This window comes from Cydia pomonella, chromosome 15, assembly GCF_033807575.1.
Source record: "Cydia pomonella isolate Wapato2018A chromosome 15, ilCydPomo1, whole genome shotgun sequence".
NCBI lineage: Eukaryota > Metazoa > Arthropoda > Insecta > Lepidoptera > Tortricidae > Cydia > Cydia pomonella.
In genome coordinates, this window is record NC_084717.1 from 11,908,466 (window position 1) to 11,933,668 (window position 25,203).

The 25,203-nt window shown below is 36.5% G+C and overlaps 1 protein-coding gene across 7 annotated transcripts in view; it reads right to left on the reverse strand.

Annotated features, from left to right (window-relative positions):
* LOC133525834 (serine/threonine-protein kinase minibrain) overlaps window positions 1–25,203 on the reverse strand; it is a 211,938-nt gene that overhangs the window by 155,882 nt on the left and 30,853 nt on the right. For all 7 annotated transcript variants that reach the window (XR_009800638.1, XM_061862237.1, XM_061862236.1 and 4 more), the window contains exon 3: window positions 24,277–24,378. Coding sequence is in view for 6 of the 7 variants with exons in the window: in XM_061862237.1 (XP_061718221.1) it covers window positions 24,277–24,378 (102 nt within the window). In the remaining variant the exon portion in view is untranslated. The remainder of the gene's footprint in view (window positions 1–24,276; window positions 24,379–25,203) is intronic.

The following is a 25,203-nucleotide window of genomic DNA, read 5'->3' on the forward strand; positions in this document are numbered from 1 at the left end:
TTTCTTTAAAGCTAAGAGTGAATAGGCTATTCCGAACCAGTGTTTTACCTTGTCGTTCCTTTAAAAAGGCTAGAATTAATAGAAGGTCAGTTCATTAAAAAATATAAAACATCAATATCGCATGATTCATATGGAAGCTAAAACCCATATTGTTTACAATAAATGTTGCTATCAACTTATCACTCGATGTAGGAATGAAAACGAGAGTGGGCGGTTATCGAAGCCGCGTGCGTCTACGCGTCACACCGGCACCGTCATTGACGTCACAAAAGCCAATTATATAACTAGATCAGGGATTACTTTCTTCGAACAATTCAATTTATTGCGCTACACCTACTCTATCGTAAACACTCCAGTGTTACAGTGGAAATAATAACGACGACAAGTTTTACATGCATTAAATAAGTATATACCGTTTTATATGCGCAACTGATATACATAGCTAACGTTGTAAATATCACGCGAACGAAATCCTCATTGAGGTTCCGGAGTGTGGAAGTGCAATATTTGCATGTTATAGAACTAGAAATACCAGCTTCGGACGCGGACAAATTCGGATTGTTCGCAGCTCTTCTCAAGTTAACTGGAATGCAAGCTCAGTTGTTTCAGCCGCTTACTAAGAGCAATCGAGTCTATGCCCATCAGGCAAGCCACTGTACTCGTAAAGTACGCTGTCTAATTACATAAGGTCAGTGTGGCAAAATTCGTCTGTAGGGAATTTACATTAGCGTACTTTATCAACCGTACTATGAATAATAAACTTTCAAGTCGGAATATAATATGTTATATAATATTATTATCGTTCGTGGAACAAATAAAAACAAGCTTTTTAAAGCATTTTTCCAACAACTACCAATACTTTAGACATATGGCTTGATTGAATAAGAATTATAATTCCACATAGAGTTTCCTAACTGAATAGTCCTATCGATATCGATACACTCGATAGCGATATTGGTAAAAAATTTAGACTCGAATGTTATTGGCTAGCAGTATAAATGATTAACTCTAATTGCAGTTTCTAGTTCCGGTCTGCATTGGAAACGTTCACTTCGTTCAGTCATTATTAAGTTTATCCATTTCGGGGAATCGATATGGCAGTTTTATTTGTGTGGTTCAACTAAACGGAAAGCGCTGCATATCACAGCGTGGCATAGTGAATTAGTGGTCAAGTCTGAAAACTAAGGAATTAAACTTTACAGAAATGAAATAGTTATTTACGATACAAGTGCAGAAAAAAGGAAATTCGCAACGAGTGGTGATAAATTAAAACACGACCGAAGGAAGTGTTTTAAATCGATACACGTTGCAAAGTACCTATTCGCACGTGTATCGTACAACGTTTTACAGTACATATGGCTCTTTAAAGTTTCGACATATGTACGGAAAGTGCTGATTCCCGCACGCGTGCGGGAAAGTAGCACCATATGTACTGTAAACGATATTTTTTTATGGAAATGTATGAATATAATTTTTTTACATATGTCAAGTATTATTTTTTTAAAGAATTTTCCGCTAAACAAGCATTTACCATCACCAAAAATGCAATAAAGCTGTGGTATTGCAAGTATTGTAATCACCTGTTGTTGTTTGTCTTTATGAAAAATAAAAAAGCCATAGGAGCATGAAAATATTGATCAAACAGTTCTCAAAACAAATAAGGCCAGAAAACTTGATTGTTGTAATTAAGTCAAAATTTCCAATTCAAATAAGGAAGAAAACAACAGCATAAACCAACGTCAATTGATAAGTGCGGAATTCCCAATTTAGAACATCGAAGCCCGTGTACTGCGCCGAGTCCAATGTTTCGCGGCTGCATGAGATCAGAGTGAGTCATCGCTGGCCGTTGCCACATCAGCTGACTCATTGAACGGGCCCCGGCGAATGAGAACGCGAAATCTATTGTTTCTCAACTTGTCCTTAAATCTCAGATGCCGGTGCATCTAACTAGTAAGATAAAACACGTGAGAATCTACAGACTCGCAGCACACAATAGTGCAAAATGGAAAGTCGAGAAACAAACAGCTGTTGCTCTTCTAGAAACATGTTATACCGGCACATGTTGAGACGTTTTAATCTGGTATTAACAAGACAGTTCTAGATTAGTCTAACTTTTTTGTACGGGATAGGGCATGTCGGTCCATCTTTTTCATTAGACAGTTAACAGTCTGCGTACGAGCTTAGAATTTTTGACTACATAGTGACGTGACGGGCCACGAACTAACCGCGAGAACGCGAAATTATTTAAAGTTATAAAGTCCAAATTTTTCTATAGCCAAATTTAATATGTCTTAAACTGAATCGTACGTAAATTTCGTAATTAAATTTTTTGACGAGTCATATATATATAGGTACCTACGAAAATATGCGATATGCTCTTAGCCGGATTTTAGTAGTTATTGAAACTGGGCTGTTTTATCTCTAAGAGGATATTTATTCATATTGCGCGGTGTTTTTACGTCTGGGTAAAACCAGTATGATGCATATATTTTTCTTTATAGATTATTATTTGACTAATGTTAGGGCTATTTTGTTTTGACACAAAAGTATATACGAGGTTGAAGTGTTTGCGTGTGTGATCAAGTGGTATGTGAAGGTGGTTAATGATAATGGTAGGAAATTGTTTTCGTAATTTACCTGTAAATTAGACGATGGGTCAAACATTTGGCACAGTCAAGCTAATCGAGCTCAATGTTTGCTTTGTATAATTCAGTTAAAAAAAACTAAATGTTTTAGGTTTAATTTATATGTATATAATAGAAGCAGCTTGAAATTAAAACGCTAGAACTTAAAATAATGTTTGATGCAATAACCTAAGAAAAACCCAAGTAAGTACATCTCAACAGAGTTACATTAACCCCTGCAAGCATCAGCTGTTTGGACAAATACCAAGGTGCGGTCGAGTGTGCAGTGAGTCAGCGAGCAGCCATCAGCTGATTCATTCGGTGGCCTTGCATGCACCGCCTGCGATTGAATAGCCATCGTCCTTAGCCGTAATTGCGAATACCTAGGAAGGATTACTTTCGTATAAAAACAAAGAGGCAGTCAATTGTGAAGCAATTACACGCGTCTTTGACGTGACGGCTATGATTGATTTCCGTAAACTGTATTGAGTTTTTTTTTTGTTTCAGGCCTTTTCGCCTACTACATTTTGCGGGTTATTTCCACTAGTTAGCACCAAGTTGTTACCAGTGTTGGTAACCACTGGGATTTTTTTCCACCTTTTTCCACTGATAACTCCTGGGAAAAATATTCCCACTAGTTACCACCAACTCGGTTTGGTCAAAATAAATAATGGAAACACTATTTTTTATGACGATTTGACACATGCTAATGCATTTAGGATGTGCTAAGTGATCATATTGAGGATCACTTGAAGCAATCAACAATGAACGCCAGGAAACAGGATAAATAAATAAAATGTGGTTCAGTTTTCTACTCGCTACCGCGAAAACTGTCGCCGATCAGGTTTCGGAAACAAGGTGACACAAGTGACCTAAACTAAAGGTGACCCCGGCTCAAACACCTACACGGTTCGACGAACTCGAGTATATTTTCGTTAATATTTCTACTTATTTCTCACACTCGACAATGCACGGTGAATAAAAGTTAACATACGCAATTGTGCAAACAAGCTGTCTCGATATATTATCCGTTTACCGCCGATGCCAACCTTGGAAACGGTGAGACGCTGAAATTATTATTATAACAACAGTCTAGACAATACGTAGCACCTGGTACGGAATCAGTTTGACACAGCCTATTTACGCACCGCACCGAACAAAAACCCTCAAAATACATCAATGATGCGGCCAACATAGAATAAGGTTCGGGTTAAAAAGAAATATAGAATAAAAGTAAAAGGATGAAGCGTATTTACCCCCACCGCGGCGGGCAATAGAGGCGCCCGCCAACTAATTGCGAAAAACGAGATTAACGCTCACTGTAGAGGCACTAAACGAGGATGGCTCTGTTTACCACCCCAGTTTCATTCCTTTTACAACGCTACTAATAGACTTATTTTATTACAGAGAAACGCCGTGATATTAGCAACTAAGTAATCTTCATAAAATTAACACTATTACCGAAGTCTGTCTAGTCGCAGATAGTCTTATTTGGTTAATGGATTGAAGAGTTTATAGGCCCTAAGACGCTTTACTAGGGTCTTGAAGAGTCGGAGCGGCGAATTTCGCGATATGTTCGTAACGCTATCGATTTTTTGCAAGAAATATGCGACGTTGGACGGTTCACGGCCGTCAGACAAAAAATAAACGCTGCATTCCCACGATAGAGATTTATGCAGCCGGCAATCTTAACACTAGCAAAAATATATTACTAATTTTATGAATATTAAAAGCTGTCAACGTGATTGATCATAACATTATAATTAACAATACAATACAATACTCTTTATTGCACATAGTTTACAATAAATGTACAGAAAGAAACTAAGACAATTTGATAGAAGTAACAACAGGCGGTCTTATTGCTTAAGAGCGATCTCTTCCAGACAACCTTTGGGTATCGGGGAGAATAAAATTAGAATATACGGTAGGTGGTGCAAAGAAAAACATAAAAAAAACTAATAAATGAAAAGTCGAATTGAATAAAACCAAACAACACAAGACATTAATATGAATAAACATACTACAATAATACAACAATTAATAAACTAGTGGCTTTGTAAGATCTAACCGTCGCGGCAAGCTTAAAAAAAATAAAAATACTTCGTTGAGTCATTATCACAGCGAGCTCACAATGGTCTTTAGTGCCATGTGCCTGGCGCTTAAGTCCTTTATGGCAATTTCTGCCATTTTGAACTTTTTCCAAAAAACTAAAACAACAGCAAAATTCTTTAAGTACCTAACTTGCTCACAAAATTTTACGAGAATCGGTTGAAAAATTCTAATAAAATAATACGAAAGCGTTTTTGCCCAAGCTAAAACGGGGATTTTCGCTAACGCTTTGATCAAAAACAGAATCCTTATTTACTCTCTGGATTTTGGCCTTAGATGAATATTTTTTTTATATGAATTCAATATTATTTACCTGTGAATGCACGTTTTGATTTTTTTGATATTCTAGTTTTTATAAGAACCAGATTACCTACTTCAATGCGCCGTAAACAGATGCCTAGGATACAAAATCAGTAATCATAAACGTAAAAATCAAAACGGCCAGACAAAGATAATTTCTTTCTTATTCCGTTCCCAAAAAAAATTGTTACGATTGGTTAAGTTTAGGAGGAGAAAAATGTCGAAAACGAAAGCTCTATTTACGCAATTTTTACGCAGGGTTTTTCGCCTAAAGTGCGACTGAGATAATTACCTAAAATTCTCAAATCTGGGAAGGGGCTCAGCTGGTATTTCCTCTTAAGAGTCAAAAGATGTCCCAGAAAAAGGTAAGATAAGTTCCAAATGTGCACAGTTGGTGTGGGACGAAAAGCGAAGCGTCAACAATAGTGTACATAGCCAGTGCTCGACGGGGCGGGCGCGGGCTGGTGGTTAATTGCCGGTAACCATACAAACGAGATTACCACCCGCGCGGCCTCTGGTCAGCTCTGTCCAGCCCAATCTCTCCTGACACAATCCAATTACTAAGCCATTGTTGTTTTAAAAAAACTCCGCCATTTTATCCTCCCTGCGTGGATTGTGTGGCTTTGCGTTAACTTAAGTATTTCGATTTTAGATCACTTGGAGGTTGAAAATTTAGCTCCACATTTAGGCTTAGATACAAATAATAGGAGATTTCGGTTTAAACTATACCCTAAATATAATCGTTAAGCAGTAAACCATTCATTTCACAATGATTTTATGGCATTTTATAACGATCAAGAGAATGTAAATAGGGTGGTATTATTTTTCTGAGAACAGCAATTCAGAAAATTAGCCCTCACTCAACGGTACAATAATATCCAACAAACTTAGAAATTAATTTAGGCCACGACAAATTATTTCTCCCAAATTGAATGAAGACATTATTTTAGGGGTGACATAAAAGCTGCCGGGTCGTTTTGAAATGTTAATTTCTGGAAGTAGAACGTTATAATTATTCCTTTATTCGTAACTTGGTAAGAAAACATCCAATTTATTGCTCCGCAGTGTATAATGCCCACGAAAAATGCGTTACTGTAATAAAGATATTTTGTAAGCGCAAAACCTCTCTATACGACATTGTGATATATGTCTAGTAACTGACTAATTTTACTTAATTTCTACATAAAGGGAGAAAATGGCATTCATAATAAATGTTGAAATATTAAGGTCGGGTGCAGTCAGTAAAACACACGGACGAATCGAACGTTATCAATTATGTATTCGCCTATTAACAGGTGTTTACACGGCTCCTATTCATCATCATCATCCTATTTTTTTTATTTTATTATTTCATTGCAAGTTTAGGAAAAGCACTATACAAATCTCGGCGGGAAACGGGGCTACTGGCCGCGTATCCCTATTCGACCTCGCTACGCTCGGCCGTCTGTATCTACTTGGCCTGCAACCCTTCGTTTCCCGTCCTCTATAGTAATGTACTATTACATAAATATCAAATAAGACAAGTTAATATTACCAACTCATTCGTGGTTAAATCTACAATGACAACTACTAAAAGTTTTGAAGATCAATTAACATAGAATGATGCTACTGCAAGCAAAAGTAAAGATAAAAGCAATATATAAAATATGTAAACAAAGATGGCGGTAAATCAGTTACTTAATTATCGCCTTGAAACACATACCTAGTTATCAGACGGGTTATAGGCATGACACACATTTGAAACACCATTAACTGATAGCATAGCATGATATATGTTTGAACCTCGCTCTTTACCTACAATTTTAAATAAATATTCCCGAATCTAACCTGGTTGTTCCCAGGCAAATATTTATTATTTTCAATACTATTAGACTATTACTTTCATTAGTGTTAAGTTTAAGTATGACAAGGTTATAGCAGAAGACCACCTGAGTAACAACGTAATCGAAAACGTGAATGTTTCCGAGTAAATCCCCCTATAGGACCAGTGATAGCAGAGCCATGGCGGTTTGTGGCGTGGTGCGGCTAAGGAAGATTAACAAGGGTTCAGGTAGTTTGGTCGAGCACGAAGGCCGCGCGATGTCAAGTAAATTTTAACACGCAATTAGTAAGGCGGCGGACACTTTGGCACCGATAGCCTGCCTCGTTCAGGGACGGCCTCTGGTTTCCGCTAGGTTTCAATGTTCAGCCCCATAGCAACGGGCAGTTAAATACGATAACTATATTCGATGGAAGCCGCGAATAGTTTTATTGTTGGGTGCTTAAACTCGCTTTTTCGGTATTAGGGGCTTTGGCAACAAATGTCGATCATTGTTTTTGTGCACGCAATCTGTCGGTTACGAACCGTATAACAATATAATGAAACCTTTTCGTTGCTGTTCTAATTCTTTTCAATCAAAAAATTGTTTTAACCGTCATAACCATTTATATTCGGTGTTCAAAATTTAAATATGTGCAGATTGCGTGACGTCGGGACTGTAAAGTACAGATTAAACATTTTAAGCGGGAAATATTGTACATGCATTAAACAGGACTTCATTACCTGCTGAAAATAGTACAATGAGACATTCCTTCCATGAAATTTCTATAAATTGGTTGACGACATTATTCTTTACACGGAGAACGTAAGGTAATGTATTGTGAATTGAAGCATAAATAAGATTCTGGGAAGTTTTTTTTATGCTCGAATGGTTCTGAAATTTTTCTAGAAGTGAGGTTAAATAAAATGAAGTCGATATCGAAGTTCACGAAACTCATCTGTAGTTCGTTAGATGACCTCTTTCAAATAAAATTTCCTTATAAAATTAGTGTAAGAGTCGAGCGCGGTGCTCGGACAAATTTTCCTCATTCCAAATGTACAAACGCAATACCCGTACGCACACGCTGCTCGTAAAAGGATTCGCTACGCTCGCGCAGTTTCGCATAATATTTTATAGGTAACGTAACTGTTCTCTTGCACGACATTTTTGGTTTCGTACGGCTACCACCAGTTGTACACTTAGTCAGGTAAGTTTTGTCACAGATATTTTGACTGATAAAATGTAATACAAAGCTGTCAATAAAAAAAGTTAGCAATGATTTGAAAACTTGTTTTAAACAGATCAAAATTAGTTTAAAATTTTGATGGCGATTTTAATTACTACTATTTTACTTTGGGATTGTCGTTAGACCTGAATACGCGGCTGGATTGTAAAAAATATACTTCACAAAAGAGAATAAAATTTAGTGTCACATGAATTCGAATTAGTTATTATTATTTTCATTTTTTTTTTTGATTAAAGCAACTTTCGAAATTTTATAACACGAAACCGATTAATAGGTATAAAAATTACATAAATAAAAACGATTATTATTGCAAACACTAGTTCTATAATCAGTTTTCAGTAGTAGTCAGTCAGGTAGTTAAAATTAGAGACAATCAATCATTACAGACAGCGAATAAAAAAAACTGAACAATTTTCGGTTACAGATGAAGTTTATTGTGTATTGCATTTCCACGTTGTAACAATTGTAACATAAAGGTGTTACAATATAATTTTCAGTACAGTAACATGGATCCTGCAAGGGCACAGCAATTCTAATTCTAAAATGATAAATTAGTTCTAGGCATGTCAAAACAATTAAAATAATAACAAACATCTCATCATCATGTTATGTATACCATGTTTATCATAGGTTAAAAAAAACTAAAATAGGTCAAAACTATAATACAATCGAAATATTTACACAAACTATTCAAATGTAAAATAAAATTTACAAGTTAAAATGACGTCACAGAATTTATGACACCTCTCTCCCCCATGTCACATGTCACATTTTCTTGTGGAATTGGTGTTATGTAATTAATGGATGACCTCGAACTTATGACCTGACAAAGTATTTTTTCTTAATATGTTCATTATAAATTGTGACAAAAGTATTGAGTATTGAAGATCGTGCAAAGTATATGATACATGAAAAATGGCGAAAAGCTGATTAATACTCGTAGCTAAGAATACGAAAACGAAAGTAACATAAAAAAAACCTAACTTTAAATATCTAAGAAGAATCAGACATCGTTAACACTTACAACATACACTTTAATCATCAGGTTTTCTAGCGCTGGATTAAGAATCATATTTTATCAAAATCGGTTCATGCGTTTCATTGTGTTGGTTTTTTTTTAAATTTATAATTTCACCGATCATCAATAATCTAGCAGACATCGAAGCACCAAATTTTGAACACAGTTAGTGATTAGCCTGAAAAATCTAACATCCACAATATCAGTACCGTTTTCTAATTTTACAAAACGCATAAGAAGCTTTGTAATTGTATGAAAAATACAAAGTTACTAGTGCGTTCGTCATACTTATTAATAATAATAATTCAGCCTATATACGTCCCACTGCTGGGCACAGGCCTCCTCTCATGTGCGAGAGAGCTCGGGCTATAGTCCCCACGCTAGCCCAACTCATACTTATTGTTTTCTTATAATATGTAATATTATGGTGTCAATATATGCAGTTAGGTCACCCACGAACCGAACGGTTTTCTAGGTTGTCGGGATGCCAATCTCGAAAATTGTGACCATTTTGGAATCCAAGATGGCAGACTGTCTATTACAAAAAAGCATGCAACTCTCATGGCTCCTCTACACGATGGCCCAGCGTAGGCCATTCCTAGGGACGCATTTATGCGTTAGAGGGAGCAAGTGGTATCGCTATGTCATTTCACCGCATAGCTGCGTCCCTTAGACTGGCCTACGCTGGGCCATCGTGTAGAGGAGCCCTCACAAATCACAACGTCAGTTAGTATAATCAGTATCGTCCTATCTACCGGTCCATAGATTAATCAATTGTTACCTAATTAATGATTAGTTAAGTAATTACCTAGATATTCTAATGACTGCATGAAAATACCTACCTACTAGTGTCTGTGCGAATAGGACGACATAAAAACGAGAAGGGAAGTATGAATGGTCATCTATCTAGGCATTTTCTATTGTCTCTTTTTACCATGGCAATGTTAATTGCCTATTTGGATCTAGAACACGAGGACTCAAGAGCAGAAAGCCGGTCAGCCGGCGCCGCTGAACGATATAATCCGGGTGGCAACAGCCATATGACGTCGCGGTCTCACCTTGACTCAGTTTAGTTGGCCCGCTTGCATTACTGTTCTATACTCGTGATTATACTACTTGTTGTACAGACATGTGACTATGGGTGTTGAGACTGTTGAGTTGTTTAATTATTAGCTGCTGCTAGTTATGTGAAGTTTGCCTAAAAATAATCACGTCATTATATCCTCTTTTTTGCGTTATTAGGGTCTGCTACCATAGCCTAGCTAGCCCTAACCTATGGACTTTCGAAATCACGTAAACTAGATTTAATGATTCGCTCTGTTGAAACCTTACAATTGCAGTATGCTTTCTCAAGAACTGTATTCCTAATACTTACATGGTGGGTAACGCGGAAAAGTGAACGCGGTGGGGTGAGGAAGGAACAGCTAAAGCTAAAAACATTACGCTTGCACACATGAATTTTTTTATACAATTGAACTTCTGCATTCGTCTAGAGAGTCTTGACTACTACTCAACATGTTCTCTAGCAAAGGTAGTCTTTGCAAGTCTTCACAAATCACAACACTCGAGAATTCAAGGTGCGTGTGTCATGAATCAATCTCGAGCAGCACGTTGTCGGTTTTCACATGAAATGAAGCGTAGCCATGAATGGACGATATCATTAATTGGCGGATAACTCGAACAGCTGGTGCTCCGCCAGTCGTGTCGTATAAACACGCTCAAATTCAACCGAACAAGAATGCGAGGGAGTTGTTTCTCATGTATGCGTCTTTGGCGGGAATTTATTAGTTTATATACTGCATTTTTTTAAGATTAAAAATTTTCAAAACTAAAAAGTAGTGGTAAATAACTTTTATATCTGAAATGCTAGGGTTCCTAAGATATCTCATATTGCGGTACAATAATATGTAAATGACACTATACTTCAGTGCATAGTTATTCAGAATTAATGTTGGAGGAAAAAAGTTACCACTACTTTTGAGGTTATATCTTTCTAATCACAAAAAAAAAACGGGGTAGAGTTAAAACCTTATGATTAGTACTAACTCGTATATTAACTAAACTACACAATGATTCACAGTCATTCCCCGAATGTCATTAACAATGCTTTAATAATGAGAAACCTATATACATTATACATTGTGCAACGAGGGGGGGTAAGTGAAACTTTGGACACGAGGGTGGTAATTCCCGACAGCCGCAGGCTGGAGGAAATTAAAGACCCGATGACCCGAGTTTACAATATTCTTACCCCCGGAGTTACACACAATGTTTTTCATCACACTTGCGAAGAAAAAACTAAATTATAAGCGAAATAATTCTTAAATACAAAACATTCGTCCGCACTTTTTGTAATTTCTTGACAGATTAGGCATCGAAGGCACAGACCTATTCGGCATTTTGCAGCCACGATTGAAAATTAATTAAAAATATTTTAAACAACTGTTACATTAATGAAATTAAATAATTTTAAACATAAATAAAAATATTAAATTATAAACGTCAGTATTTTAAAAGTAAAACTCATTTATATGCTACTTGGTTTGTATAAGTTTGGCTTTCACAATCCATAACTCCCACGGGAACAATATAGGCCTTTATCCTTCAGGCGTTATTCAGTCTTTTTTGAGCAAGTGTGATGAAAATAATTGAATGTACCCATTCTACTCATTCACGCTACTCTCAAAAGCTACGGACCATATTATTTACAAAGAAAACATCGTTGATTAAAGCATGAACGTTGTAACGTAACATCTACGCCTACAATGATACCTACTTAATAACGATGCTAGTAAAACTTAACAATACTAGATTCCATTCACATGGAATTTTTTGCTTCAATTATCAGAATTCGTAAAAAACCAGTTTTACGAATTCAACGAATACTTTAGGTTTTATTTCCACATATCCTGTTCAAAGGTCTGTTTTTATAGCCTGGTTTCCTAGATGTATCGGACACCACAACGAAGATTTTTAAGCTTAACGCTGAGAGGAATGTAATATTGATTTGAGGACTTTCATCCCCCTTCATTCTCTATAAATGCAACCAGTAGATCCAAGATAGAACTAGTGAGATTTTTTTTATTCGCTCGACTAATCCCGAGTGTGACTTGAGTATGCGTGTGTGGAAGTCAAGACATCGTCATATGCAATTCGTGTTATAATAAGCCCTGGTTTGTTTTTGTAGTTGGTCCGATTAGTTATGTTATCCTTGGCCCGCAGCGACATCGGTCGTTTGCGAAATTCGCCCACAAGCTGTACTCAATAGTAATTGTCCCTTGCATTTAATGCAGTTACGGACGTTGCTTCATATCTTATTTGAATACACTATCGAAATGGTTTATGATAGCATAAGTACCTACCATGTCATATATACCTTGAATAGTTCATGCACGTTAGCAAGGTAACTGGGGTGGACATACATACATGTAATTTAATTATTATGTTGCAGTCAGTTTTTAACCGGAAAACTCATTTTAAGTTTCACTTTAAATACTTACAATATGACTTATTTTTCTTAAATCCTCAATCAAACAACTTTTACCGACATCACATTTACCATTTTGCACTTGCTGGTAAAAAGTTGTATTATTTTTTAGACAGCAGCTTTCTGGCTGATTGAATTTAAAGCAAAAGAACAAAAGTATCAAACAACAATACAAAAAGTAACCATAATTAATTTAAAGTGAGTAAAGCCTGGGTTAGCAAATCGAGAGTTATTATGTGACAAACGGCGACAGATTTGCGGTGCGCTCCAGCAAATCAATTGTCATTCAGCGGAATGTCAAAATGACGCAATTGGGTCATTTGAAACCAGAACTTGGCCGGAGAAACCGCAATATGGTGTTGGCAAACAGCTACCTAGGTATTACCGACACTTGGATAGAGTAACATTATTAATATGTATTGATTACTCGTCTTCGTATACGATTGATTATCTTACAATTAATATAATAAATGTGAAAGTTTATACATGTGGTAATCAATCAAACCACGTCGGCTAAACAAACACATAGATAGTTTAGAACCTGCATGGATTAAAAATATTTTTATTGAATTATTCCTTAATAAAATACAATCGAATGAGAAAATTGCAACCACGCGGACGAAGTCGGAGCAAATTTCTAACTTTAAAATACGCAGTGGAATTTACTTCTTAAACAAATGATGTATAAACCTATAAGTTATACAAAAAAGTTCATAAAAAAGAAACAGTGAATTCATAATGGTGTTTGTTGTTGACGAAAGTATTCCCAAACGACGCAAAAAACATCATGAATAATGCACGTTAGCGATTGTTGCTGTGTGCAAAAATAGCAGTCTGAAGCTAAGTACAATCAAGATAACTTTTCGGCATATTAAAAAACTAAAAAGTGAATCTAAATTATATAAAAAACATAGGCAGTTAATAGCGATAATTGTTTTAACACATTCAGTGACAGCGCTAGCTAGGCGTTTGATCGTAGCCGATAACACAGGAAAAACCGAATGTAGCGAAAAGCGCTTACGAACATAGAACGTGTATGAGTTACGAATATGTTTTTGTAGGTACACCTTTGTAAACCCACATTCAGCAAATAAATAAATATGAAATATATGAACTCACCTAGCTGGTTGCTAATACGAAATCGAGAGCAACGTAGTTAAGAATTAAGCCGAGTGCCATACCTATTATAAAAAATATAAAACTAAAAATGAGAAAGTCCTGCAAGGGCTGCAAGTGATAAAGGTCGTAAATAAGTCGGCATTGTAATGTATGTAGGCTATTATACGTTATTAAGAGCAATTCCTAGCTGAGCAACTTTTCAAATCTCGAATTTTTGAAGCTATGTTTCTGTCGCGCTGCGGTGGGCGGGAGCGGGATGTTGGGTTAATGCCGGACAATTTTGGGACCAAAAGAGAAATTTTATTTTCTCGCTAATTTTATTTTCTAGATCGTGTCAGATTCTTGAAGTACGGAGCAAATCGTTAAATAATAACCGTAGATTCGGTCTGAATTTTGGTAATCTTCAATATATAAAGGTTTTAGTTTTGTACATGTGTAAAGATGAGACATACTTTTTTTAGGGTAACGAGTGTTTTGCCATCAAGGGATAACATCGGATGGTGAATAAAAGTTGCTTTTAATGGAAAGAGAATAAAGTATCACAAAGAAATAGGTCCGGTGTTTAGCCTTCTCCTACGTATATAAATTGCAGCCAACAATACAAACTTAAAAGTTGTCATCGAATGTTCTATTTTTCGTTTTTTTGTATCCGATCTTAACCCTGATACAAAAACTTGGTAAAATTGGGGCTCTCAAACTTTGATACTTTTGTCATAAGGCAATTTGATAAGTAAACAATGTGCTAACAATTGCGATTTTGACGGTAAAATATGGCAATTATATATATAGTTGATATACAATCTTTTTTTGGATAAAATGTAAGGATCATATGCAAAAAGTAAAGTCAATATATAGGAAAAGAGAGCCCTCTTGAAGCATTTTAAGGAAACTAATTTCGAAGTGCTATCTCTATTTTGTATCCGAAACTAACTATATGCGTGCGTTCACATCTACATATGCATTCGTATGTGTAGATACTTTCGTACTACATAATATTAGGTCTACTTCGGCGGTGTACATGTTATTTTTTGTTTGATTTCTTTTAATTTTCATAGTTTTTCTGTTTACAAGATATTAAACAAAATACTAACTTTTAAGCCGCCCAAGTAGATCTAATATTATTTAGAATGGAATTAAAAAAAACATATTTTATAGTAATGCAAGAATATGTTTATTGCTTTCAATTTTGTATACAAGATAGTAATAGACTAGGTGTTGTAAGTACTTCAGCTTCTGATTTTGTTTGGAATTGATCTTTTTTTTACCTATGTTCATCTTTATGTACAAAACTGCATTAGCTTCGTCTTCTGTGACTTGTGTCTCAGTCTGACCTAGAACTCTTTCATGTGCTCATAACTGACTTGCCTAGTTCTCAACTGAGCGTTTCTTCTTTGACTTTAATATCCAACTGGACGTGAATTCAAGATATTCCGGAGGTAAAGTAAGGACAGGTATAGTGTATGTTAGGATAATTCCTGGTAATTTCGTCTCGCTCTCTAGCTCCGTAAACAATTTGCTCCAGATATTCTTTAAAATATACACATGAGTAATGATGTCGTTATTCGGTTTCTTCTTGTACTAATGAATTTCAGGCATAGGGTGTATGTCTTGTCTACACACGTACTTCCATAGATGCACTCTATCTCGTCTTACTTCGAGAATCAGATTGCACAAACCTATCAGAGTTTCATCGGACATGTTTGTCGTAAACAAAATTAAAATAATCACCGCTTGTTTTTATCTGATGATGATGATGGTATTTTCTTCTTATCTTCGAAAATATCTAAAAATCTCTGCATTGTCTTGGACACTGTAAAAATTTTAAACCTCCAGGTTTTGTAATAAACGTTGTGATAAACGTTGGAACTATTGAGTTTATAATTTCTCTATTTCAATATGACTCGTGTTTAATGCTTGCTCCGACTTTACTATGATCTGCACTTTAAAATTAATAGAGGAATAATAAGTTCATATCAATCATATCTGTTTAATTTTTTTTTTTGACAGTAAACAACAGTTGCTAGGTAACAACATTATGAATAAAGATAAGTCTTGCTCTTGACATACGAGGTATATGTAACCTTCTTAATGTTGTATTCATGCCTTTAAATTTTATCAATCTTATAGTGATATCTGGTGATGTAGTTTGCATTTTTTTTATACTACGTCGGTGGCAAACAAGCATACGGCCTGCCTGATGGTAAGCAGTGCATAATCGGAAGTCAGCTTTACGCAAAAGTATGCTATCGGATCCCATTAATAGAAGTCATCGCCATCTTTACTAATGTTAACTACATTTCTAAGTGTCGCCACCCTGATCGTATGTAACTATTACTTAATTCCTTAATGACCGTTGAAAAAAAATTTAAACTATTGAAACTTTTAGGTCCTGTATTTTTAATCATTTCCATATAGTATTTAAATATTCATTTTATTGCGAAAAATTGCTTATTTGCTTATTTATCTATTTTACTAGATTTTGTTATAAAATTCAACATGTATAAACATCCCTATACAATACAAATACTCTTTATTACACACCTCAATGAAAGAAAACAATACAAAGAAAACAGAAACATAAAACATAAAATTGAAAGTTTGACAATCACTGCTATTTTTTAAATGGGTAAAGATCGTATTGTTTCTTTCCGATCTTTACCTGGAAGGGTCAAAATCAAATATCGGTCTACAGCAATCTTAGGTCTGTTTTTGATTGGATTGTTTTATAAATAAACATCTAAAACGAAATATATATATATATATATATATACACCGTGTTTTTTTTGATTTGCGTTAATTTCGAGGGTGCATTCCTGAGCTTAAATTAAGTAACTTTCTCAAAGACACCGATATTCTAATTAACTCCATTTCTGAGGTAATCAATCATAAATTTTTATCTTATTAGGCCCTTACGAGCGTGTACACTTGCCTTAGGGCCTGTTTACTTATTGATTAGTGTTTAGTGCGAGTTCATACATTTGCTACTAAACGTAAGTACTATCTCGGACGATCGACGTTCGAAATGACATTGATATGTCACAGTTTTCAATTGTTTCGTTGAGTTAAATGTAATGCCCGTGTTACAACAACGCTATATGCAACATTTAGTTACTTTTTATAAAAATAAAAATAGTAAAAAAAAAACAAAAAAAAATTTTTTTTTTTAAAATTAACTATGCCATTTAGTTTCCTTAAACGTACTTACCGATACCCCGAAGTTAACGAAATTCAATAAAAACACGGTGTATATATATATATATATTAACACAATTACAAAAACAAACACATTTTCATCACAATACACAAAATAAATTACAGGGCGAAGATCGGATACACGAAATTTACCTTGCTCTATGTGGTTGCCATTATGTGATTGTTATTATGTGATTGTTATTTTATGGTTATTTTTCTATCTATGTATATTTGTATCAATGTGTATTCAAAACGTGCATTTCATTAATTTCAGTGATTGTACACTTTTGTTTGTGTTTGTCATTCATTCACCGTTACTTCTGTTTTACTCATTTCCTCAAAGGTTAACTGGATACAGGGATACAGGGATAAGTTCGCCTTTGTTGTATTTAATTTACTCTGTAACTGTGTTTTTCGTGTTTTTATTTCTATGTACAATAAAGTATATACATACATACATATATTGCGCATAGCACAAGCCCGACATCCCTGAGCGGCGCGGGGACACTGGCAGTCGAGGCAATGAAATGGCGCCTTACACAATGTTGCCAACATTAAAAAATAAAGCCAAATTAGGGAGAAATGAATTTGCTACGTTCTTCTCCCACATCCGGTATTACCCCAACATACCGTAATCGTTGAACCGCCGCATTTCAAAATGGCCCTTATGCTAGCCGTAATGTAAATTTGCTATCTAGTGGTTTACTCGTGACGCACAAGTGTGAGCAATGCAAGACAATAAAAATTTTAATGGGTATTTATGATGTTTTAATCAAAATAAGCAGGTTGTACCTATTATCCTACTTAGCTTTATTTATAGGCCTTTAATAGTAAACATTACTAAACATAAGCACTACATGACCTGCAATGTAAAAAAATACAAAAAAACGGTTTGAAGTGACAGGCCATTACGGGTACATTTTAGAATAGAATAGAATATAAATCTTTATTGCGAAACCATGGCACATGGCACCCTTTTCTTAGAACTACGTGGTATTTTGGTTATATTACGGCGATCGACTGTTGGTTGTTGGTGTATTTTTTCTAATTTTAACCATTAACATGTTATGCCCATCACTATTCCTTCTGTGTACGTATATTTAGAAACTGTCTCCGCCTCCAATTCGTGCGATAAGGACAACTGCAGCTCGGACTGAAATTCACACGCAAAAAACTCAAAAATCGAGGTTTCGCTCTCGACTGTTTCCTCCTCCAAAACGCAATCAATCTTTATGAAATTTTGGAAACTGCAAGAGGAAGAAATAATCTATGCCGCTGTTTTGATTTTTTTGATATTTTTTGTCATATTTGTATACTGAGCCTTTTTTTACAGCAAATTCAATTGAGCCGTTTTTGCGATTTTCGAGGCGCTGTATCTTTCTTCAAAATAAAATAATCCAAAAAAGCAAAACATAGCGGCACAGATATTGATGATATTGATCTTATTTGAAAAAATCACTGCTCTAGGTTAAAAATCCAGGGAGGAATCAGTCGAGAGCGTTTGTATGGAAAAATCGCAACTAGGAATTCCTCTTAAGGCATTTAGGTGCTTAGGTGGTTCAACAGTTTTCCTGCGAAGCGTGCGCCGCCCACGTTGCCGCGTTATCGGCACGGCACAGGTCTCCTGGCGCTATGCCATATAAACACACGACCAAATAGGGCAACGACCACATCACAAACCCAAATAGACATCTATTAATACTACATAGTTTAAAAATAAAGTGAAAGCGGGGAACACGTGTGAGGGTCCCGAGTCGATTCTTTTCTGAGAAACGGTAATGTATACCTCAAGCGGCGAGATAATAAATTAACAAATTCCTTTTTGAACATAAATCATATCGTTAATGTTGATTGTTGAAATATCAATTAAAAAGGCATTTTTTACGAGTTCTTGGGATTGCATATAAGACACGACGTCCTTGAATTTTTCAAAGCTAATAAGATATTTAGAAACCGATTCATCAATGCCGAAAAATATAACCCGAGGTACTTTTAATAAGTTTTATTGTAAAATAAACCTTTTCTCAAACTTGCTATGAAATGACGACATGACTTACGTCAAATTAGGTCCAGAAATACCACATATCAGGTGCGATGAGTGAAGATGATATGTAAAGGAATTTCATACTGCCTTACGCACCTAAATAGGACTGTAAAGCAACTTTCTTTTGTTTTTTAACGTCAAATTGTGACACAACGTCAACAACAAATATAGGTACGCGGTACGGTACGGTGATCTGTTGTGCATATTCGTTGCTAAGCAAAGGCGGTTGCGCATCGTGCAGGCGCGCGGACTTACGCGCGTAAGGCACCGCTGGTAGAGCTTGGCCTGCAACCCTACGTTTCCCGGCCTCTATAGTAATGTACTATTGCAAACTTTAGAAGAATTAACTCAAAAATCATCTTACATCTTGTTCAAAGCCTTTTGAAAAAAGGCTTAGTTACGGAACACATAAAAAATAAACACTTGTTTCTTTATAATGAAACACGCGCTCGGGAGCTCGAGACAGATATTTAGGTACAGCTAATTAAAGAACAGCTGGCTAACTGTAATAAAAATGGAACTATCAAAAATACTTGTACGCAACGCTTATATGTCAATACAACACATAAATTGATGTACAGTCGACTTCACAAACATATTTACAAAAATATATTTATACTTACGACCGTACAGTAAATGCATTTACAAGCATTTTCCATCGCGTCATATCAATCCGTCCGAGGAAAGGAAACTGCCTGTGCATTGACCAAACATTTCATCTCAACTTTGGGATCCTCCCCATTATATCTTAACCGCTAGATCCGTAACGACTATGCGTTATCGTTCAGACGTATGCTGGTTCATCGCGAGAGAAATGGTCAGCGAGTTGTGATTAATAGCTCCGTGACGCAGTTCGCGACGCAGTACAACGCACCCAGTGCCGGATTAACCATTAAGCAAAATAAGCACTTGCTTAGGGCACCACGTCTAGGGGGGCACCAAAATCGTAGGGAAAAAACGCGCAGGCTGCATCGCAGTCGTAGTACTTATGTACACGAAACTTTTTGTCGACTTTGACGTGTGCAAGTACCCATCTAATAACGAAGGGTCGTAATAGAGTGAGGACACGTAAGCACATCACCAACCCTTCGCGGAGGCCCTCAAAGCTAATAGCCAAAATATCTTACCGTCGGGCTTATGGCCAACCGATTTTCTCGACGTAGATTACCGATTGTATAGCGAATTTTGCTCTCTTGCACGCCAGATGTGTCGGCCTGGCCGAGTTGCTGCAGAACCACGATCCTGCGACCTAATTGTCAAACTGTTATAAAGGGCCCCGCGAAGGCACAAAACCAAAAGCAACTTATTAAGTTTTGGTTTCCACTTAAGCCAAAGGCCGAGCAGTAGGAGAACCCTGATTACACTGATTACATAGGTTCGATTTCAAGCCACTCTTTTGCAGTTCGGCGTTAGGTCTTATGCGACGCTAGGCCTTCTACTTTGTGCAAACTGCCTTACTTTCACTTAACATGGATCCAAATCTAAGCTGTCCTCTCTCGAAGCTGGGCCTTCTGCCTTGCTCACACCTCGCCATCAGTTGTATTGTATGATAACCCACCGCGATCGGACGCTCCGGACGTTCAGCCATTCATACCTCGCCAGTGGTCAAATTCAAATGCTTTCTTCCAGCTCGACCTTTGGCCTCATCCATGCCTCATCCGTAAGAGCCGATCGAACGCTCCGCGCGTTCAGCCTTATGAAAAGCTCAGCCTTAGACTTTGCCTTTAAAAACACTGATTTAAACTTTCACGATTTAGGCCAATCAAATTAAATCCAAAAATAGCGTTTTGAGGAATTAATTCCATCAAGCTGGAAAATGTTTTAATACTTTCATTTCATTCTAAATGCGTGTAATCCAAGTTTGCTCCATCCCAGGGGGCATACATTTTGGGATCCTTAGGAGATATTTTTTTCCTTTCGAAACCACTTGATTTTGAAGGACATAGGACAGTTCGTGGATTAGACACTGGTAAGAACGCGTTTTTGGATTTTTAACATGATTTTACCAAAAATAAAAAATTTCGACCTTTTTATACAATTTAGACTAGGAATACATATTAGGGTACCTTCAATAAATCAATATGTTTTATTGCAAGAACATAATTAAATTACATTTCGGATCCTCAGATATCAGTTTTAATCATAATTAGAACAAATTTTCCGCCGGACGTACCGTTTTCGATTTTCAAGCAAAAAAACTGAAAAAGAGGAAACATTTATGCACACCTCCAGGAATGGAGCAAACTCGGATTACACGCATTTTAGGACCAAATTCGAAAAAAACTGATTTTATTGGCCTAATTGTGACACATTATTATTTAAGAAAACGGGACTTAATCGCGTTTGATTAAGTTCTAAAATTACCTCCAACGTCAAGATACTGATGTCGACTTTACCCAGTCTTTTCCGAGACCATGGGGACAACGCAGTTTTTGAAACATCGGGTCAGTGGTAATTTTAAATCTTACCCTATTAAGTCCCCTAATGGCTAAGCTCCTACTGAAGCTCTGCCTTTGCTCTCACATGAATGAGCTTCGCAGGAAAGCTCTAGAGGTTGCAAAACCCTGTGCGGAGAACGGCCTATGCCTTTTATGTCTTCTCACACTTGGACATTGGTTGACTCGCCTCCGGCCGTATGCGAAGCACGATCTTCAATTTGCTAACACTCGACCTTACATACTGTTGGAACATTACTGCTGCTCAATTTCCGTGATAAAATGATGTGTTGGATTGAAAATTATATTCTCAGCAGTAATGCGGCAATAAACGTCACTCAATTTACCAAGAAAATTCAATGTACTCTTGATGAGGGGGCATCATGGTCTAGAAATGCTTAGGGCATCAAAATGTCTTAATCCGGCACTGAACGCACCGTGTAGTGAAAACCTACCGCCCACGTGACTGTAAAGGTCACAGCATAGACGCAGTAAGCAATACATTGTGAAAGACGGTCAAATGCGTAGTTGTTACGTTCTCTATCGGGCTTTTGTTTAGCTAGACTTAGGATGCAGATCGACAATATTTTTGCCTTGTTTATGTACGTTGTTTGTTTATATTGGTTGCATGAAATCGATAACCAGTCTTGAAGCTTCTATAAATAACTTGAGCTTTGTAAACGAATGGGCAACCTTAACATGAAAATAAAGTACATAATACACTCCCGTAAGTATAAAAACAAGCTTATATTAATAGAAAAGTGTGATTTTTTAAGCGATGTAATATGTACTACTCATTAGAAACAAAATGGTAAATAAAATATTCGAACATTTTAAAAGTAAATTACTCAAGTTGTGGCTATGATATTTGCCAGTTCAACATTTTTCAAGGCAATTAAAAGGGTATAATTATGTTACTTTTTCCTAAAAAAAATTTATATGTTTTTGACAATATTTTAGGATGTTTTGATATTTAGCGAGTATTTTTAACCTTTTGTGGTTGCTTAATATAAATTTTAGGTTACAATTATAGAAAGACAGAAACATGAGATATTAAAGAAAACAACCTTGTTTCCATACTTTTGGCCTTGGGTGTACGCTTGAATAGAAAACAGCCGAGGCGCTCCCTGTCTGTGTGTCACAGCCGTCACAGGCGATTTCAAGTAAGTAAAAACAATAAGCACAAGACAAAAGATAACACAATTAGTAAACAGTATTAACTATAACGAAACGCAATACCCAATTGAACTTTCATATACGAAGTGCACTAAACACTTAGCGAATTTCATCGCTAGTATAACCCGGTCACTGTTTTCATTGAGGAGTTTTTTATGAGCCAATAAATTTGCTCCCACGGGCCACGCCGCCTCCTAGCAACGCGCCCACGGCCGTCCAAAAAGGTCGCGAGTGTGTGGAGGCGAGAATGATGTTTGCTTAACAACGTTTAATACGTTTTGTAGTACTCTGTGTTTAGGGAGGGATTTTACGGGTTAGCTTAAAGTAAGCAATGAGAATTTTTATTTAAGAAAACACAAAAATTAAAACCAATAGTTACTGTTGTTTGGATTATACAATGACAAACTAGATCATGTCATATTCACAACTGGCTTTTTACCATTAATTTTAATTTTTATCATATCAGCTTCTTAGCCTTTAAAGGCCACATCCGGCCACGTCTTATTCACAATATCGATCTACTGAAAAGTGCCCACAAATGGCGGATTTAATGCCTCGTGACACTCTCTACCAGACAACTATAGGGCCAAACAGAAAAAGGTCAAGGTGGGTTCAGTGAGAAGCGTTAAGAAGCATTCAAGAGTAAAGAAACGTAACTTTAGGACTATATTATTTGATTATCAATTATAATTTTGTCGCTCATGACGACGTGGCGTAAAAAGGTATGGAAGTAATTTCCGTTTGCACGTAAACTATAATCAGGAAAGCCGGCGCTTACAACGCAATTCTTAACACATAACTCCATGTAAAGTAAAACTTATAACTTAAGCCTGACCTCTTATTGTGGTATATTGTTACGAAAGTAACGATCAATTTATGCTAGATGCGATCTGACGGAGGAGTACTTATACAAACAAGAGTGTCATTTCAATCCCTGAAAGGGCACGGGTGAGTGAAAGGCTCAGATAGACCAGAACGGATAGCATGGTCGCGTTTTTATCGACTGTCGGGTCATGCGTCACTCTCGCACTTACGCACTTGTTACAACGTGGCATGGTGTAAGACGCTAAAGAACTACCATCTTAGCCCAAAAGCTTTGATCTCGAAGTTATAACTCACAACTCACATACCCGTGAAACCAATGAGAATACGCAGCCAGTTTATCAATAAAGGGAAGCAACAGTCGCGGCAGTAAGTAAATTAATAACCGCAGGTGACACTGGTTAAATCCGGATTAATCGAACAATCGGAAATTGTCCGACGCTATGATCAATTGCAAATTACTCCGCGTACCCGATTGTTCGAGTAATAAATGTGCACTCTCATTTCTCCCGTTTGAAAAGGAGTATGTGTATAGCCGATAACCGTCGCTTAAGTTTCAGCAATACCTAGATTACCTAGTGGGGCGCGGCTTAGAGGTGGTAGTTATTCTAAATATACCTACTACAGTGTCTTAACGTCAACTTATTACCGTCCTTCCACGATGGCACCCGGACATACCATCTGGCTCCGGCCCTCCATCCGTACACCGTTCATTGTTTCGTTTCCATCAGCTTTAGTGCTGAACACACTAGCGTTTCTTGTCGACGAATCCATATAAAAAAACGCCGTTACAATTAGCAACTTCGCCTTCTTGCATTTTGCCGCCGGAGAGAAATGCCAGTATGTCAAAGCTCAGACTCTTTGACATCTATTGATTATATAAAATAGTACCTATGACTTACCTCGTTTATGTGTTTATATGTTTTGATGAGATCCACGCTTAGCTTCCGTAACGGTGCTGTTGAGGGATCCCGAAAGTGGTGTGGTATTCGGGCTTGCATAGCCTGTACAATGAAAATTTATGCATTAATTTATTGTTAAAAAATAACTATTCGCAATAAAATAAATAAGTTGAAGCAAAAATAACAGAAACAGCCAATTGGGATCGAGGCAGTTTGCTCAAACATTTCAGCATAAAATATCGAAACTTGTCTAATAACTAATAAGAGATGGATCGTGCATAAAATCAGAACGAGCTAAGAGCATGCCATGCAAATGATACTCGTAATACTTAAATCAGTAACAAAATAATGAGATATTAACATTGCTACAAACAAACAAGGTATAAAAAATTAACTAGAACCGTACTGGCTTTTTGCAATTGCTTCTGGATTACCAGTGACTGGATGCAGTGAGTTTCTACGTGTTATAGTGTACAGTTCTATGCCATCGACGCTTGAAATGAGCAAAAAAGCTGCAAATATAGCAGTAGCATATCGGACGCGGTAACGATTACAATTATAATTTATTTGAACTTTGGTGTAAGAGATTGCGTGTGTATAGATCACGCGATTCCCAATATTGTACTCTAAGCGACATCTTACATACATAAATATTGTAAACTCTACCGCTACTAAGCCGCACCACTGTTGGTTTGTGCATTTGCAGTTTAAATCAGCTTTTTACGGGAAAAAATACAATATGGCAACCAATTACAATATACTACCAGAAAAGCTGTCACGCAATATTCTCGTAACTTGATCACGGCTCTGATAGTAGCTCTATGTTACACTCTTTCAATAACGCGGAGATAATCTAACAAAGTCTGTATTTAAGCAAGTTAACTCGGACACAACAAGAAAGAAACCCAATCATTACACGCGAGAAAC